This window comes from Humulus lupulus, chromosome X, assembly GCF_963169125.1.
Source record: "Humulus lupulus chromosome X, drHumLupu1.1, whole genome shotgun sequence".
Lineage (NCBI taxonomy): Eukaryota > Viridiplantae > Streptophyta > Magnoliopsida > Rosales > Cannabaceae > Humulus > Humulus lupulus.
Window position 1 is genome coordinate 21,640,359 of NC_084802.1, and position 13,852 is coordinate 21,654,210.

The following is a 13,852-nucleotide window of genomic DNA, read 5'->3' on the forward strand; positions in this document are numbered from 1 at the left end:
AACAAGAGGGCGTTTCATCTTCATCTTTTCTTGGTTTCAGAACAGTTGATCGTTGAATCTCAGTTGTAAATTTATGGATAATCTTTCTCCGGGGTTTGCTAGTTTTTTGTATCTGGCGCAGCGGTCTTGAAGAAGCTGAAGTTTGGGCTTTGCCACATTCCACTACCTTCTGTGTCGCTCTACGAGCCACTTGGGGATCTTGGTCTTGAGGAAGTCGATTGGATTTTTTAACCCTCATTGCTGGATGTTGAAGGTGTTGATTAAGAAATTGTTCTTCGTGAAGGAAGTATAAAGCCGATCGGGGAATGATCTTTTTAAGGCAACGAAGGCGATCTTCGGGAGTGCGTCTGTTAGGAGATTTGGATGAAGAGTCGCTACTTTGAGGAGTGTCATTTGACTTGGGAATTGAAGAGTCAGAGTTTGTATGGTTTTCACCTCCCCTGTAGTCGAAGCGATTCATCTACAAAAAAAAGTATGGGGAGGTGAGTGAACCAAACAAACATAAATCAATCAGTGCAAAGGAAAAATATTTATTTACTACTCAGAAAATATTTTACTGGGTAGTAAAAATATTTTTTACTCCCTAGAATAAACATGTATGAGGGCAAGAGTCATAATCAAAATTTTTGTTTTGGTGCCTAAAATGCATGAATTATTTTTATAAGCCCAAAGGCTTGGGAGCATTCATGCCCTAGTGGTCCGCGTGGTGTGAGTGGATGGTGTGGCATGTCCGAGCAGGGTGCGTGGTGACCGATCGGCTAGGGCGTGTCCTTCGAGTGATTCGCATGGTGTCAAGCGGATGGCATGGCATGTCCGAGCAAGAGTGGGTGACCGACCGGCTGGGGCGTGTCCTTCGAGTGATCCGCGTGGTGTCAAGCGGATGGCATGGCGTGTCCGAGCAGGGGCATGGTGACCGATCGGCTGGGGCGTGTCCTCCGAGTGATTCGCGTGGTGTCAAGCGGATGGCATGGCGTGTTCGAGCAGGGACGTAGTGACCGATCGGCTGGGGCGTGTTGTCCGAGCAGTCTGCCATGCTGCCCCGAGTGGAAGTGCACCCGATCGGTTGGGTGATGGTTCGAGCGGATGCCATGCTACCCCGAGTGGTTGTTGTGGTGTCCGGGTGAATGGTGTGGTGTGTTCGAGTAAACTGCGTGATGCCCGAGCGGAAGGGAGCATCTGATCGGTTGAGTGCTGATCTGAGCGGGAGGCGTGGTGTCCCGATCGACTGGAAGTTGGACTGAACTGTTTGGGCGTATCCGAATGTTCAAACATATGAGAATAGTCGATCGTCCATACACAAGCATCCCTAATAATCTAGTTTTGAGGAGCTAGACTTTACTACTAATCATGTAAGAATTTAAAGGCCGAAAACAGTAATAGGGTCCGAAAAGACCATAAATCTCAAAGGCTTGAGGCACAAACATGGTCTTCTATTTATAGGACACGACATCCAGATCAAAAGGTGGGATTTGAAAAGTTCATGAGGTTCTAGGGATTTCCTATGCTCATCAAATACCCATAAACCCAAATATGCAATGTGGAGTGAAAAAATCATTTTTTCTTCAAATTTTCATGAAATTGGAGATAAAATTGATTTGCTCATAGTCTAAACTACATCAAAACAGCCACAAATTGCATCATTCATCAAAAATTCATACACAAATCCAAGAGTGTATTCAAAAAGGGGTTTCGACACATACAAGAGTTTAACAAGCTTTTATGTAAATTTTAGAGTTTAAAAAGCTTACAAATGAAGATGGGGAAGAAGAATTTACCCAAATATCTTGAAGATGTGTTGATTTCTTGAAGAATCCTTGGATTTGATTGAAGAAGATTGGAGCCTTCTTGGAGTTCTTGGAAGTTTTCGGCCAAGAGGAGAGGAAACCTTGAAGGTTTTGGCCAAGGGAAAAATGAGTAGTTTGTGAGCCCTCTTTTTTGCTTATGAATTGTGAGCACCTATGGGTCTATTTAAAGGAAGAGAGTGGAAATTTTCACTTACCCTTAGACTCTTGAAATTCTTTTTGCTATTCTCTCCCCCGCGATTGAGAGCAGTTAACTACGATGATTATGGTCTGGTAAGATGTCGTGGTTTATTTGCAAAGGCGGGAGAATGTGTAAAGTCAGTTTTCTCTTTTTATGTCATCAGCAGTTGATAAAAAGTTTATTATGTGAGTATATCATATAATAAACTTGGGGGCAAATGTTATCCCCAAAATTTGAATACGATGGCGTGGAAATAAAAGTGAGAAGTGGAAATAAATGGCTGGGTCAAAGGTTTGAGATTAATCTTGTGATATTACTGACATAAAAATTATTTATCTGGTTTGGAAGTGATGTGACTGACCTGGTAGAATTTTTGTCCGACCAGTAAAGATTTTTGACTGACCAGTAAAATGTTTTGGCCGACCAGTCTCACTTCAAGGAGTGAAGTTGGCCGACTAGACAGATCATCATTATGTAGCGAAATTTCAGTAACGACTTCAGCTAGAATTAGTCGTACCCACAGCGGGAATCTCTCAGATTATCCCAAAGAAATCGCATATTGTTGTATTTTAAATTTGATTATTAATAAAATATTGATTAGAGCAACTGAATTATCCTGATTATGAGGGATTTTGATTTGTACGATCCTGAGCCTATAAATAAAGAGCTCATGGCATCATTGAGGGGATTCGAATTCTGATTTTCCTGAGAGAACATTTGTATTCTGAGAGAAATCTTGTATTTTTCTTGCATTTACACTTAAGAAACTCAGTTGACACAGGTTCATCTGATCTTGAGTGTAGATTTATATATCACAACTCTAAGTGGATTAAGCTATTACCAACATATTGGGGCTGAACCACTATAAAATTATCGGTGTCGTATTTTCTCTTGAAGGTTTATTGTAGTTTTGACGTCTACTTAACTCCTTTTAAAAATTGACAAAATTGGCGCATCTGTTCAACAGTCAAAATGTACAGAGCATGCGACTTCAGTAGTTTTTTGTTCTGATCTTCATAGATCCACAACCCTTTCCTACATCCCATTTTCTTCAAATCATGTCTTGCATTAGTAGTGTCCTTAGACTTATCATTGTCTAACAATGTTCCAAGGAGACTGTCACATACATTCTTCTCGACATGCATCACTTCTAGGTTGTGTTTCAACTGGTTTGAACTCCAATATTCAAGTTCATAGAATATACTTTTTTTTCTCCAAATACTTTCATCTGCACCTTGTTTGCGCTTCACACCCCCAAAACTTTAGTAACTTCAACAATTCATCAAAGGGATTTTTTGGTCACTTCCCCTTAAATTTCAAGTGCATCAACTTTGCCAAAAAGTTAAGGGATGATATCCAATTGCAACCCGGATACAACTCGGCTTCAATATCGTCGAACAACTCATCGTAATACTGACCCATTCGACTGCCATTCACCTCATCTGCTTCCTCTGTATTTTCCAGTAAGATAAAATCGTCAATGATGTCGATCATCTCATCTACATCTTCATTATCCTCGATTACCTCTTCGACAAAAACTTCATCCACCTCCCCATGGAAAATCCACTGTTTTTAACTTTCTTGAAAACCCCATCGAAAGATATGTCCCTCTACCGTATGCACGCGATGGAACCTCGAGTTTAGGCATTTCAGACATGGACATCTAATATTTCGGTCACAGTCTTTGTGTTGCTTCGCCAAATTCATTAAGACTTGGAGACCGTTCCAATACTCATCACTATTACGATTTCTCAAAGACGTCCAACTCTTATCGATTGACATCTATCATACACGAATAAATCACAATTAAATATCGTTAAATCAGGTGTGTGTGTGTGTGTGCACCCTATAATCCACATTTTCACTTCATTTCTATAATGGTAAAAAATCTATCTCATTCATGTTTACTGTGTACATATAGTGTGATCTATACTCTTAATATTGTTTCATATCAGTACAAATTTCGGCAACACCTCCCCATAGTTGTCATAAGTGGATAGACTAAAATTAAGTCTTCTCACTTACAAGAACAAATGAGGAGACACATATCGAAAGTTGTACTAATGAAACAATAAAATGAGTTATAAAACAAACTATAGGTATACAGTAAACCCGAATTATCCATGCAGACAAAAAAGTCCTGGATAATTCGGAGAGACATATTTAAGAGTCCTTACTGACTCAGCCTCTCCAAACAGGTCTAAGGTATTTAGTGATTACAAACAATTAAAAAAATTATCACTATGTGATAATAATTGTTCTATCCTATCTTTGGTAATAAAATCTTATTACCAAAGAAAAACAAGACAAATAAAAAGTGGTCTTATGATTTGTTAAGTTTTATGACATTTTTTTATATCATATATTCTATAATGTTTAAGTTTAAAAATCATTACATATATTATTATTTCTCAACTTTATTCTATATAGTTTAACTTTATTATCTATTTTATGTGTTAATGTTTAATTTGAATTAATTATTAAATTAAGTAAGCCTTATATTAATTTTATAATGATTGATATTATTGTATAATGGTTTTTTTGGTAATTTTAATATAAAAAAAAATTAATTTATCGTTCAAATTGAATTTTTAATTAAATATAGAAAAAATTATTAATTATTTATAATTAAATTTTATTAAATATCAATTTTTTTAGTTTTTTAATTATTTAAATCTTATATTATTTATTTAAGTTTTAAAATCTAATTTTATTTTAAAAGTTTAATTTTAATAAATTATTTAATTAAGTTAGTCTTACATTAATAAAAAAATTTATTTTCTAATAGTCATGTAGTAATTTTATTATTAAAAAGTTTAATTTATCGTTCAAATTGAATTTTTAATTAAATTTAAAAAATTATTAAGTCTTTATAATTAAATTTGATTAAATATCAATTTTTTTAGTTTTTTTAATTATTTAAATCTTATTTGATTTCTTTAAATGTTAAAATCTAATTTTATTAAATTATTTAATTAAGTTAGTATTACATTAATTAAAACTTTTATTTTCTAATAGTTAATTAGTAATTTTATTATTAAAAAGTTTAGTTTATTATATATTTTAATTGATTAAAATTCTACCAAAATTTCGACGACATAACAACTATATTTCTAACTATCTCAAAATTTTAAATTTGCAAATAACACTTAAATCCAGTCTAGAACATACAACATATTTAATACAATAAATTAGTAAAACAATTCAAAGCAACATTATTATATTACAAACATATTACTAACATCAAACTTTTAAATAAAATTAAAATCAAACTTTTACCATAAAAAATCAAACTTACAAATCGAATATAAAATTGTCAATATCAATAATTCAAACACAATATTATTTCTATTACTACTAAGTTAAAGATTTTTTTATATAAATATTAACTTAATATATATATATATACCTCTCGAGTCAACTGCATAAGCAGCGATCCAAACTCTAGCATTGCTCTGGCGTCGTGGTGGTGGTGGTGACACCAAAATTAAATGAGTTAGGATAATAATATTAAAAAACATTGAGAGAGAGAGGCTGAGATATACCTCCGATGCTGGGAGGTGGAGGTCAGTTTCCTCGCCGATGGTGAGGTCAGATGAAGTGGTGGCGGAGGTTTTGGGAATTTTAAGAAAATGAGCTTTTGGGAATTTTTGAGATAGATATCCTGAGAGAAAAGGGCCGAGGAGGGGTCGGGGAAGGGTCGGATGGGGTCGGGTTGGGGTCAGATGAGGGGTTGTAGAGAGAACTCAAGACGAGAGAGAAAGAGAGGCACATAAATGAGGAAGAAGAAGAGGCTTGGGCTGATATATCGTGGCTATTATTTGCGGTGAAAATTTTCGCCGCAAATATCCTATATTTTCACGGCAAATAAAGGTTGCTGATAATAAATTAGCAAACGGCGTTGTTACACTTAAACCCTCAAACTATAAGCATTATTTGCGGCGAAATGTTTCGCTACAAATAATACATTTTTCTCCGCAAATATGAAGGGAAAAAATACCCGCAAAAAAATTCCCACCAAACTTTTCACCCACGTTTTCAAGACTTTTCACCCATGCGAAAATAATCACCGCATATAAGTTTTCATTTATTCGCGCCAAATAATGTACGCCCTATATTTTTTGCGTCTTTTAATAGTATTATTTGCGGTGAAAAATTTGCTACAAATAATTTTTTTTCACTATTAAAATCCCACAATTCCTTATCAATTTTTAATAAAATTATTTGCGTCGAATGTAGATGTTCGCCGCAAATAAAATCACCACAAAAACTACTTTTTCTTGTGGTGGGAAGTGTGCTTACCGCGAAAGTCATCATTTATCTCATAACTTACTTGTCAAGAAATGAGTTAGGTAAAAATAAGAATTCATAGATTCACGTCTCTATGTGGTTTGCAATTCCTGCGTACGTATAGGAATGTTTCTCCCCAAAGAATTCTCTTGTCATACATTGATCTTGCCCAGTCATTTCCATGAACAAAGCTGATGATGAATAACATTTGACATAGCTTTTGAAATTATTAATGACAACTGAGGGTACTTCGTTTCTTCATACGGTTAAAGAACATTGTATGATCCACTCAAATGTCTCATTTGTCTCATCACATAGCAACTCCACTCTAAAATCAACGAATTGAATTTTGAAATGCGGTTTACAGTTTACACTAGGGGTGTTTGGGGTGCATGTGGTGTAGTTTTTCTCTAATTTTTTAGACCGCACGGCATATGCGGTTTGAGTAATTTTCCAAACTACAACCCACACCGCATAGACCTCAAACTGCATAAATTGCATCGCAAAAATGTGGTGTGGTGTGGTACGGTGTGCGGTTTATACCTATCGCCAAATAATTTAATAATTAAATATTATAATGAATAAATATTCATAATAAATCTCATAACCATAGAGTGTTTAACAAAATAGTTAAATGTACAACAAATTGATAAACTTTTAGCAAAACAATAAAAATATAACAAACTAATAACAAATAAAAAAATGTAATATAGAAATAAAGATTTTAGTTAATGAGGAATATTTTTAGATTAAAGCAGAATATGTGTTAACATTTTATAAAACATTATATTTTTTTTCATGTATAATTTACTATATAAATATTTATGTATTAATTTTAAATGTGGTAAAAAAGAAAAAAATATAAAAAAAATTAATATATAATAATGCAGTGTAGTGTGGTTTGAACTGCATTTATAAAATTTAAAATTACAAACCTCACTGCACTGCGTAGTTTGGTAAAAATACAAACTACAATTGTACCGCAAATAATTCTAAACCGTACATTGTGGTATGGTGTGGGTATGAACACCTCTGTTTTACACCAATAAATGCATGTTGCAACAATATAAAAAATGGCTTACAGAAATAAATCATATTTTAAAAGTTTGAAGAAAATTAACATAGAATGATAATTTAGTACTTTAATTCAAGGGACAAGTCCTATGGGCCAGGCAGAAATAGAACTCCACAAATTTCATAAAGGGGATAGTTTGAAAAATATCCAGTTTTAAGATTAGTTAACTAAAAATAGCTACTAATAATATTTAGTTGAATATTACCCACTTTTTTAAGCATATTTCTCATATTATCCTTAAAACACTACTAGAAGTCCAATGTAAAATTCTCAATCTTTGTCTCTGTCGTGTCATTTACTTTCATTTTTAAATAATATTCAACTATTAGTTCCACTAGACCACTGTATAATGGATAGAGTCATTAATAGTTTGGGTATTAATCAAAAAGTTTTAAAATGTGGGTAAAAATTAAAGAGATTAACTTAAATTGGGTATTAGGTGTAATTTTCACTTCATAAAGAGATGACCAAATAAACACACCGATTACACAATATAAGTAAACCATCCAGATCAATACGGATTACACATTTAAAATATTATTAGATGATAATTTATGATGTAGGTGATTTTAAGGTGACTTTACAAAAACTCTTTGCTTTTTTTTCCTTTTTAAACGTAACATAATATGATTATATGTATTAAATTTTAAACATTTATTTCTTTTTACAAAATTAAAAAAATCTAGGATGAAAAGTTGAAGAGAATGATAATTAAAGAGAAAAATATTTCTGTGTTTTTAGATATTATTGAAGGCTACTTAAACTTTAGTAGTACTGGGTAAATTTAATATACAAAAGAAAAAGAAAAAAGAAATCTAAAAACTAAAAAGCCGTGATATGCATGGGACAATAGGACAAAGCTAAAACAGCGGCCACCGACCTCTAAAACGAATGAAATTTAAAGAATATGCTATATATATCGATGATGATGATGATGATGATGATATGATGGTGATGGATTTATGTACTTTCTTTTTATGTTCTTTTAGTTTACCCTTACGAGTGACTTTTTTAATTTACAGAATATGGGGTGGGGGCTCAATCAAAAGTCGTCGAGTGCTTTCAAGAATCTGAAATTTGATCATTTATGTGAAAAGTCTTACTAATTTGGCAGTTGTATTACACTTTTCATAATTTTCCTTTTGCTATTTTTATTTCTTCTTTCAATGATTTTCATTTGGATTATGCTAAGAACCATCCCATCCCATCCCATCTATCCATTCTCTATTTAACTGAGATCCACTCTAATGGATCTCCTAGTCACATCCCTTCTTAAATTCATTTAAAAATAAGATAAATAGTATATTTAATCATGCACTATTAATATTACTGAACATTTTTTTTTGTTTTTTAAACACTTCTAAAAAAAAAATTGTTTTTAAGATATTTTTTTTGAGCACTTACTTAGATAGGAGTCCTAAAAACATCTCATGGATTTTTGAGGACACTCGTTAAGAATCCTTAAATAATTTTTTTAGGGCTTGCGAACTGACACGTGTCCTAAAAATTTGAATTTTTTTTTAACAAAAGTTCATGAACTTTTTAGGACACTCATTGAGAGTCCTTAAAGAATTTTTTTTTGGACACGCAAAGTGAGCCCTAAAAAGTTATGTGTGTACTAAAGTTTGAAGTTATTTTAACAAAAGTTCCTAGACTTTTTAGGACACTAATTGAGAGTCATTGAAGAATTTATTTTTAGACATGCAAATGGCACTGTACAACTTATGTATGTCCTAAAAGTTTGAATAATTTTTTTTAACTAAAGTTTTATTATATATTAAATCACAAAGAAAAAAAAACTCATTCTCTCTCTCTCTCTCTCTCCTTGTTCTCTTCCCCCATTTATCTTTCTCTCTCTCTTTCTCATGCATGCCCACTGCCTAGCCACGAACGGCGACGCTCCAGCCACCACCCATCTACACGCGACAGCCCACGGCGTTCCCCGGCCCCGAAACCCCCAGACCCGCGAGCCCATCGCCTACTAGCCTAGTTGACGGAGCCTCCAAAGTTTGACGACCATGTGGGTTTCCGAAACGTTTTGGGCATTTTCCGACCACCTCGAGCCATCTCGAGCCAAATGACCACCGCCACTGCATTTCTTGTGTTTTGAACTTTAAAACCCACTAAAGGATCAGACTGAACCACCACAGTGGGGGTGGTGGCATCGTCGTCATCGTCGAAGTTCTGGAGGGAGCTTTGGCTATCATTTAATTTTTTAAAAATTAAAAATAAATTTTTTTAGCACTTGCGCAAGTCCTAAAAAAACCTCAGTTATTAAAGCTCTCAAATAGAGGACTCGAGCCCCGCGAGTTCTAAAAACTTATTTAGGGCTCGCTTTGCCTTTTTTTTTATAGTAGTGAAAAATCATGCTCAACTATTAAAACTATCAAAAGTTGATTTTTGGTGACTCACAATTTTATAATGCAATAATAATTTAAGGTCACAATTATGCGGTAATAATATTTCAGAAGGTATGAAAATCTTAACAAGTGTCGATTCATCAACATGCCATGTATGCTCTTTTGTTATATTTTTGGACAAAAAATCTATTTTTAGTAGTTTCAATAATTCGAGTAAATTTTTAACAAGTAAAAAAGTTTGAGAGATACAAATAGGGGTGGCAATTCGTGTTATCGTGTCATAATCGTGTCGACACGATTATGACACGACACGATTAGAGTAAACCCGTACACGACACGATTATTATTCGTGTCAGAAATCCAAACCCGTACACGACACGATTATCTTAGCGGGTCACACGTGTCGACACGATAACACGTTTAATAAATTTGTCATTTGACACAAATCTAAAACTGACACGATTAATACACGTTTAATGACACGACACGAAATTGACACGAAATTGACACGATTAACATAATAATGAAAATTATAAAACCTGTCACTCAAACACACAATAATCCAACAATTACAAACACCATACATAAATTCATAAGTTTAATCTACTCAAACATAATATAAAGGTGATAAATTCAAAATTACAATCTTGGTCTCAAACATAATATAAATGATGAATTCAACTCATCAATCTCCATTGTTAGGCAGCTTCACTTTCAAACTTTGAAGTTCAACCGGCAGAGAGTATTAAAGAAAAATCAAGATTTACATACTGAGAATGGTGCACATAAAAAATTATAAATATAATAGCAAATAAAATATTCAAAATACCTTCCATTACTACATTACTGTCTTGTTGAACACTGTCATGGGAACTTTGATTTTGAGAAGATGTTGAATATGTATGGTCATTGATATCCAAGTTGAGCACATCATCAATAATTGCATCCACAGCCACACGAATAGATTTTGTGTTCTCTATATACATTTATAAAACAAAAATTAACATGTGATATATATATAATAAAATAGATGATAAAAAATCAATTAAATTACCCATATCTCCAAATAGCCAATCTCTTGTGCAAATCAATGACTCAACTATGTCTGGCTTAAGTGAACTCCTATATTGATCAAGTACTCGACCACCCACACTAAATGCAGCTTCAGAGGCAACAATAGATATAGGAATGCTCAAAACATCACGAGCCATAGCAGCAAGCTCAGGATATCGGAACTGATTTCCTTTCCAATAGTCAAGAATATCACAATCTACATTGATACTTAATCTTGGTTCATCTAAATAAAACTCCAATTCAGATTTTTGTGTAGCTGCTTGTTCTTGATTTTCAAAAGAATAAAAGTCCTGCAATCATTTAAAAATCAAACTCAAACCAATATGAAAGTAATATAACAGAATAAAAATTCAAAAGATTAAACAAGTTAAGTTTACCTTCATGAGAGTCTTATTTTTTTTTTAAGTACTGAGTTCCTGGAAGTGTTTGGAGCATCACTTTTAGAAGATAATGACATAGAAGGCTTCTCTGTAGAGTACTCAGAAAATAATTTGTGTAAATGCTCCTTTACCTCAAGAAATTGTGGTGATCCCTTTACACCATAAACTTTGGTATATGCATAATCCACAAAATTCAACTTGTAACGAGGATCAAGAACCACTGCAATGGTCAATATTATACTGAAATCTTTCCAGTACTTCTCAAATTTCTCAATCATTAAACTACCCATACTTGATAGATATGAATCATCACTCTCCTTTGCTGTTTTCAGTGAAAAATAACAAGAATACACTGATGGAAAATACAAATTAGATGTGGGATACTCAGTTCCAGAGAAACTACAAGTGACATTGTAAAATTGTTCTAAGAATTCATTAATCTTCTCAGCTTTTTCCCATTCGTATGGTAAAGGACAAGACTTGTAGCTTCTGTCAATTAATTCCAAATGGAAAAATGCCCGACGATAATATATAGCACTATCAAGCATAAGGAAAGTTGAATTCCATCTAGTTGGCACATCTTGCTTTAAACCCCTCTTAGAGTCAAGACCTACAAGATTGACACATTCTAGAAACTTCTTCTTTCTAACTTGTGAACCTCTAACATATTTTGCACTTTCACGAATTTTTAGAACCACACCATCTATATCTTTCAACCCCTCTTGCACTACCAAATTAAGAATATGGGCACAACAACGAATATGAAAAAATTTACCATTGCAAGGAAGTGCATTTTTAGCTGTCAAATCTTTTTGCAATAAATCAACAGTCACATTATTGGAAGAAGCATTATCCAAAGTAAGAGCAAACAATTTCTTTTCAATTCCCCATTCACATAGTAACTCAAACATTGTTGAACATATTGCAACACCAGAATGTGGTGGAGGAATGAAACAAAAATTTAGAATTCTTTTTTGTAGCACCCAATCTTTATCAATGAAATGAGCAGTAATGGTTATGTAACCATCAGTCACTATAGAAGTCCACAAATCAGATGTCAAACAAATTCTACTAGAATTATTATTCAACATTGATTTAATCCTTGCCTTTTCTAATGCATGCATCTTAACAACATCAGCCTTTGCAGTATTCCTAGTTACTAAAGTGATTCCAGGATACAAATATTCATATGTAGCTCTCACACCTTCATATTCAACAAATGAAAAAGGCAAATCATGTAAAATTATTGCACGAGTCATCAATTCACGAAAGTGATTCGGATCAAATCTTTTTGAGCCCAAGGCCACAATTCCTTTGTCTTGAGAAACCACTAGCTGCCCAATATCACGAGTGTCTCTTCTTTCACAACTTTTCATGTGACGACTTAAGTTTCCTGTCCCATACTTGGGGTCAGCATTATATATTTTACCGCAATGCTTGCATTCAGCTCTTTGTGTTTGATTATCTTGATCTACAGGAAGCATATTAAAACAAGACCAAACATTTGAAGTCAATTTTCTTCTACGTTTTCCTTTTGCAGTTTTAGAATCTACCTCATTTTGAGTTGACTCTTCTGTGTTTTCAGTAGTCATATTAGTGTTATGTGGCTGCACCAAACTCTCTTTAACACCCTGTGGTTGATCTTCCATCTAGCATAAATATTGAAGATAGAAATTAATAACAATTAGTATCACAGAGAAACAATTAATGAGAAAGAAACTACAAAAGAAAATCTGAAAAAAAAAAAAGCATTACTTGAAAAAAAAAATAACAGAGTAAAATTACCTTGAATCAATGCCTTGAAAATACAAACTCCCTGCTCCAATATCTGCAAGATAAATTCACAAATCAAATCTCAGTGAAGCACCAAATCTTTAGAAAAATTCCCCATCAAATATGTTAAAAATGCAGTCCCGTCCCATTTTTCTTGTCTAATAGTTACACATACACAGACCAAAACTTATATACTCAAACCAAGACATTGAAAGTGGTTCATAATTCACATAACATTGGGAGCATATAACCAGTAAATACCAATCAACATAAATAAAAATGAACATAATATATAGCATTAATATTTACATAATATAATAAAGCTAGTAGACAATCTGTACACTAACATAACATTTATGTATGAATTAGAATTAGCAAAATTTGTATTCACAATGAACTAGTGGACTTGATGCAAATTTAGTATGTAAACTCACTAGAAGACTTGAACACAAAAATTAAAAAATAAATAAAACCTAGTCTATTTTCATCCAAGAAAGCAAAATACAATATTAGAATAAAGAAATCAAGTTTGGCTGGGAAATCTAGAAAATAAGTAGCTAACCATATAAAAATTACAAGTAAGGCAGAGCTCATATTCAGAACAAAATCAATATTAGAATCCACAAATAGAGAACCACTGTCTTTCGCTTGAGTGTAGAAATGCCCACCTAAAAACAAGGATATTAAAACTGAAACAAATCTAATTCATTCCCTAAGTTTATTGTCTACATTATAATTTATAACTAGAAACAAATCTAACCATATATAAATAAAAATACCGTTTTGTTGTGGCTGTGGGTGGCAGAATGACGAGAGGACGACCAAAGAAAGAGAGAGAGTGGTGGAGAGAGAAGATAGCGCAGAAGAGGAGAGTGAGCCTCTCGTGTCTGAACTCCGAAGCCCATCATGCTCCTCTG

General features: G+C 33.4%; 1 protein-coding gene across 1 annotated transcript; it reads right to left on the reverse strand.

The window, feature by feature from the left end:
• Positions 1-3,282: 3,282 nt before the first annotated feature.
• Positions 3,283-12,811, reverse strand: LOC133805609 (zinc finger BED domain-containing protein RICESLEEPER 2-like). The gene is made up of 6 exons (XM_062243787.1): positions 11,192-12,811; positions 10,763-11,072; positions 10,538-10,684; positions 4,009-4,043; positions 3,697-3,765; positions 3,283-3,549 (listed from the first exon to the last, which is right to left on the reverse strand). The coding sequence occupies exons 1-6, from the start codon at positions 12,809-12,811 to the stop codon at positions 3,283-3,285; spliced, it is 2,448 nt and encodes an 815-aa protein (XP_062099771.1).
• Between the last annotated feature and the right edge of the window lie 1,041 nt (positions 12,812-13,852).